General features: G+C 49.6%; 1 protein-coding gene across 1 annotated transcript in view; it reads right to left on the reverse strand.

Annotated features, from left to right (window-relative positions):
• Nucleotides 1-5,813, reverse strand: part of LOC102254584 (protein-cysteine N-palmitoyltransferase HHAT) — a 110,890-nt gene that overhangs the window by 34,135 nt on the left and 70,942 nt on the right. Inside the window, exon 5 of the mRNA XM_005866244.2 lies at nucleotides 2,354-2,498. Within this exon, the coding sequence (XP_005866306.1) occupies nucleotides 2,354-2,498 (145 nt within the window). The remainder of the gene's footprint in view (nucleotides 1-2,353; nucleotides 2,499-5,813) is intronic.

Here is a 5,813-nt window from a genome sequence, read left to right on the forward strand (position 1 = left end):
CCCACGGCCCACCTGCTCCCTTGCTCTGTGCTCCCTGACTGGCTGTGTCCACTCGCATGGCCTTACCTGCCACCTCCGGGCCCTTGGCCCCCACGTTGCAATCATTTAGCCCCACCCGCCTCTGCACTCCCACTTACATTTTCAGCGGCCTCCGGGGCACCCTTTCCTGCTGCTGCCGCTGGGACCCTTCCCCGCTGCGCCACTGCCTGGGAATACCCGAGTTCTCTCCCACGGAGCACCCAGGTGCACGTAAGTTGGTCAGGGACTGGCCCTGGCCAATGGGATGTGAGCACAAATGCCACGGGGCAACGTCACTTCCGGCGGCAGCAGGGGGTATTTAGTGCCTGTGCACCACCCCCACGTCCCTTCCCCTCCGTGATGCCAGGACAAGGCGGTGGAGAATCAAAACAGAAACCTCCTAGGGCCGTGGTCGGCAAACTGCGGCTCGAGAGGCACATGCGGCTCTTTGGCCCCTTGAGTGTGGCTCTTCCTAAGCCTTAGGAGTACCCTAATTAAGTTAATAACAATGTACCTACCTATATAGTTTAAGTTTAAAACATTTGGCTCTCAAAAGAAATTTCAATCGTTGTACTGTTGATATTTGGCTCTGTTGACTAATGAGTTTGCCGACCACTGTCTAGGGGTCACTGTGAGAAGAATAACTTCTATGGGGAACAGTTACCGAGAGCTGGGAATTAGCTGACATGGCGGCAAGTGTTAAGGACCCCCATACACCTGCCTTCTCCACCTGACAAATTCCTACTTATTGTGCTTTAAACTCCACGTCACATGCCGCCTCCTCTGGGAAGTCCACCCTCCAGGGAAGGTCGGCCTCTCCTCCCTCACCGCATGTGTCTGGCAAGCAGTTACCTGAATCTATGGACACATTTCTGTTTGCAAGTTTGGGCCCCACATTTGTGGGTGCTTCTCCCACCCGCGTAGTCTCAGTGCCTTGCAAGCTGCAAACATTCAATACGCTTGATTGACTGAAGCAAAAATCAGAGCCTTCTCGCTCACGGGGCCAGCAAACCACAAGTCAGCATTTCCCCGGAGCTGTAGGTTCTCAGCATTGTGCTAGGTACGGTGGTTGGTAGGAGGCAATATAAGGAAAACACTGTCACCGCCCCTAGCAGCATTTTTTAATCTTTAGGTCCTCTGCACCCATTATCTCCCATCTATTAAAGGATGGCCTCCACTTGAAAAATACATCATCTTTCAGGAATGATCAGCTAAGACATTTCTCAGAAAGGAAGATAAAAGAGGGGCATTGTGGTGAGGAGACGAAAGCCGAACAGGGCCCTCGCTTGGCACCCATGAGCCTGGCTCAGCCACGCCTGCCACCGTGTGCAAGTGACAGCCTAGACATGCAGAGTCGCATCATCAGGGTTTGGCAAAGCTTCCCAAACCGAAGGCGCAAAACCCCACCACTGGTCAGGGAAACAGAACAGAGGGAAGTGGCTGGAGGGATGTGTCCTGTGAGTACTTCCCTTTCTCCCAATTCTCTAAAGGACGTGATGCAACGTTTAGTTCCAGCCCCAGGGAAATGGTGACCTTAATTAAATGGTTAATTATTAACGCAATGTTTTCACAGTAATTCCCACAAACTAGCATTTTACCTGCTGCAGGTGTGGCTTACTGTGGACACTGAGAGGAGCCACTTAATGTGCGTGGATCATGCAGTCGGCTGGCAGTGCTGGCATCCCGGTGTGCAGGCAAAAACATCCCCGACAGAGAGCTGTGGCAACCAGTGCCACACCCACAGCTGCAGGAGAGCAAGGGGCTCCTAGCACATAATCCTAGCAGGACTTTCAGAGCGGTAAGTGGAAGAAGGTTAGACTCTGCCGTATGCTGAAGGCTGGTAAGATTTTTTTTAAAGTGAAAAAATTGAAGAGGTAACTGAGCAGAATGGAATGGAAGAGTTTGGGATAGTCGGGACAGTACATTTTTTAAAAATATAATTTCATTGATTTCATAGAGGAAGGGCGAGGGGAGATAGAAACATCAATGATGAGAGAGAATCATTGATCAGCTGCCTCCTGCATGCCCCCTACTGGTGATCAAGCCTGCAACTCAGGCATGTGCCCTGACCAGGAATCGAACCATGACCTCCAGGTCCATAGGTCGATGGTCAACCACTGAGCCACACCAGCAAGGCAGGACAGAACATTCTGATGTTGAGTGTCACGTGTCATACATAAGAAGTACCTCAAAACACAGGGCGCTGTTCCTGGCTGGTATTTTTATAAGTCATATGCCATAAATAGAACAATGAATGCCCCACCCCATCCAAGATACCAAGTGCATATGTGGAAAGCAAGAAATTGACTGAAAATAGCATTGCCCGGCAACTTACCTTGTATGAAGATCCTATTCCAGTAGATCTTCCCAACTTGGTTGCCCCCAAGAAACACCAGGTTGGACAGGATGAGCATGGAGGTGGAGCACGAGGCTAGGGCAGCGTGGAAGCGACGGCGAGCCCGTGGGGAGAGGAACTGGACCTGTGGGGAAGGCAAGAGCACCTCATTGCACGGTGGAAAGTCTAAGACTGACACGGCATCCAGCCTTCCTCCGTCAGCAGCCCAGGGTGCTTCCCCCAGAGCCTGGACTGTTACTTAAATTAAAATTATTATTTAAACAGGTCTCAAAACTTCTATTCCTGCAACATGCTCATTCTGGTCTAAAGAAAGAAGTGCCACACCCCCAAGTTGTTACCTCCTCTGACCCAAATGAGCTTTCCCCGGACACGTGTAACACAAGTTCTGAAGCTAGTTAAGATTTAGCTGGAATGTCTCTACACATCTTCTGCATGTACATCTATAGGCACAAGAACTGCTGAAGCTGTTCTCCATGGTAACAAGCACAACTCCATGTAATGAGGTCCAGATCGGGGCGATCTTCCAGGCCAGTTTACTTGACCATGGGAAGCTACCCCATGGCTCTACCCACTATTAGGAGGAACCTTGTTAAGAGGGCGCAGGAGAGCAGCTCAATCGGAGCTCTGGTTCGCCAATGGTGAGCTGGCAGCACCTGAAATACATGGAACTGGAGAGATGTTTTCCCTAATGGATGCTAGAGAATTCTGCTCATCCATCCGAGGTCTTCCCTGAACTTTTCCCTCCCCTTTTATTACCTTCGTGAGGATGTCATCAAGTCAACCAAACGTTCCTATCTCAGCCCTGACGTTCTGGGGGCCTCTCGAGTGCGGCCCCTGCCGTGGCTGCAGTGTGTGGGCCCCGTGAGCACATCGCAGGGGCTGTCCTTTGAGGTTGTGTATTTAGAATGAGGACCAGGTACAGTGCAACAGCCCAACACACAGGGCCCCTGGGGTTCTGACAAATACTGCAGCCTAATCCAAAGACAGAAAAGAGGGGAAGCGGAGTGTCCTCCCGAAACCTGCCCATCTCTGGGGTGGTCACTGCCTCCTGACTCCAGCTGTATCCATTACACCTGGAATTCTGAATCGGCTGGATTCCTGGCAGGCACAAAGGACTAAGCAGGAGGCTGACTGGCTTCGGGGGCCCCTGCTGTGCATCACCTGTGGCTACTGTGCAAACCTCAGTCAGGGTCTTCTGAAAACCCAGAGAGATGACTTCCTGACACCTCCCCTTTCTCTCCTGCAGTCCCAGCATCTGTTCTGCCCGCTCAGAGCTGCTACCATGCATCTCCCATCCATGGCTCTCTCCTCCTGCATCACCTTGGAGCACGGCCATCCTGCCCCACCTGTGAGCGCGAGGCCTTCTCACGCGTGAGCTGAGCAGTGGGCACTGACTGGGCCGTCTGCCTGGACGTGATTGTTCTGGAAAGATCTTCAGTGATGCTGGTGCGTCCTGGTTACGGGCCACCAGACAAGATGACCTCTGGTCTCTTTCCCTGCTCTAAGAAGCCACAAGCACGTCCAGGCGAGGCTGTCGAACACGACCGGATGAGATAATTACACAGAATAGAAGCTGGTAATGAGACAGAAACGGGGACAGAGCAGGCTCATAACCCAGCCCTCCTCACCCTTAGGGTAAGGAGACACTGATCTACCAGTTCCTGCATTTTAGAGCAGAGGGAGGTATTTTCTGGGTATTACTGACTCAATTAGCAGTAAGTGGGGAGGCGGGATGAGAGGAAGCAGGGAGACAGCAGGGAAAATCCAGAATAATAAATCAGGAAAATATGAATTGTTTTAATTGGCATAAATTGTGTCCAAATAATTCTCTCCAGGGAGAGGGACATTATAACACATTTGATTTCTGAGGGACCCCATGGGTCAGATACTCTGCTGCATCTGCTCTACCCCATCAGTCTCCCCGACACACACACTCCCCCGCCTCACTTCCTGTTTGGGGAGGTCCAGGGCCCTGTGTGACCTTGCTCTTATTAACGTCAATTACAGAGAGCAGACATGGCTCCGTTACGCTCGAAGTGGTTCTCCTTTTAGGGGAAATGATTACAATTATTAGATAATCAATAGAGAGATGCTGAGAAAACTCGCTTTGCATTGGGTTGCTAAGCAGGGCTGCGGTGCCAGGTTACCTGGCACGAGGCAAGGTAGGTTCTGGTGGGAGGCAGAGCTGAGGGGTAAGTGCAGAACAAGGCAGGAGGCAAGGGGGAGTGGGTGCTGGAGGCTGAGGGGGTGGGGAGGAATGGGAGCAAGGCTCCTTCTCCAGCACCCGAGGCCCTGGCTCCCATGGATCTTCCCTTAATTCTCTGATTTCCCAAGTATCTCTCTCAACTATAGGAGTCAATACATTCCTACTTCTGCTTATGGAAAAAAATAGTCAAAATAATAGAAAATATGGACGAGCCTCTAGTCTCAGAAACAGGAGGGAGGACATCTAAAATCTGAAACAAATAACCACAATTTAATTTTTAGAGAGAGCTAATTTAAAAAAAAAAGCAAGAATGTTAAAGGCTTTTGGAATCAATAAGCTAGAAAGACTTACAGGAGAAATCAAGAGGCTCATAGGCAATTCTTAATTATCCCCCAGGAGGAGTGGGTGGGAGACAAAATAGATGATGAAAAAGAAAATCCAAAAGCCTAATTTTAACTAATAGCCCAATCCTCTGAACTGATGAAATTGGCCTTGTGCATGAACAGCAGCACCCTCACAGAGCCTGGCTTCTCCTCACCGAGAGTCAGAGGAAGAGCAGAATGAAGGACTGACCACAAGGAGGAAAGGGAGGGCCAGCCTAGAGAGTCCACAGAGGACACAATCAACTGCAAAGGGGTCTTTGTCTCGGCTGCAACTGTCTCTCCCCTTCAGATTCCCCGGACACACTGTAGAAGGAACTGTTTTGACATTGAGGATTCTTTCTCTGTTTCTAGGGAACCATCTGGCCTCGGCCATTGGTTCACAAAAACTCTAGAGCAGTGATTTTCAGCCTTCTTCGTCTCATAGCACACACACACTAATGACCAAAATCCAGTGGCACACCAAAAAACATATTGTATTTTTTGCCAATCTCACAAAAAAAATAGGTATAATTTTGATTGATTTACAATAATAATAGTTGTCCTTACCTACCCTTTTTGTTCCAACGTGACCTTTTAAGAAATCAGGTGCCTATAGGTGCATATAAGGATTTCTGGTGCCAAGAATGCAGTCAGATGCAACCTTATTATGCAACGTGACCAATAAGATGCAACTCTTATTATATGACCTGTATGTGTATGGTTCAAGACCAGGCATTCACACCAGATGCTATTGTTGTGTTGGTTATTGTCATTTTTTTTTTTTTGACAATCTAAGGGAAAAGAGGTCAGTGCCCCTGACTCAACAGTCAGGTGTTGCATGTTCTAAGAGGAGAGTCCCATACTTAAAAGT

This window comes from Myotis brandtii, unplaced genomic scaffold, assembly GCF_000412655.1.
Source record: "Myotis brandtii unplaced genomic scaffold, ASM41265v1 scaffold2254, whole genome shotgun sequence".
Lineage (NCBI taxonomy): Eukaryota > Metazoa > Chordata > Mammalia > Chiroptera > Vespertilionidae > Myotis > Myotis brandtii.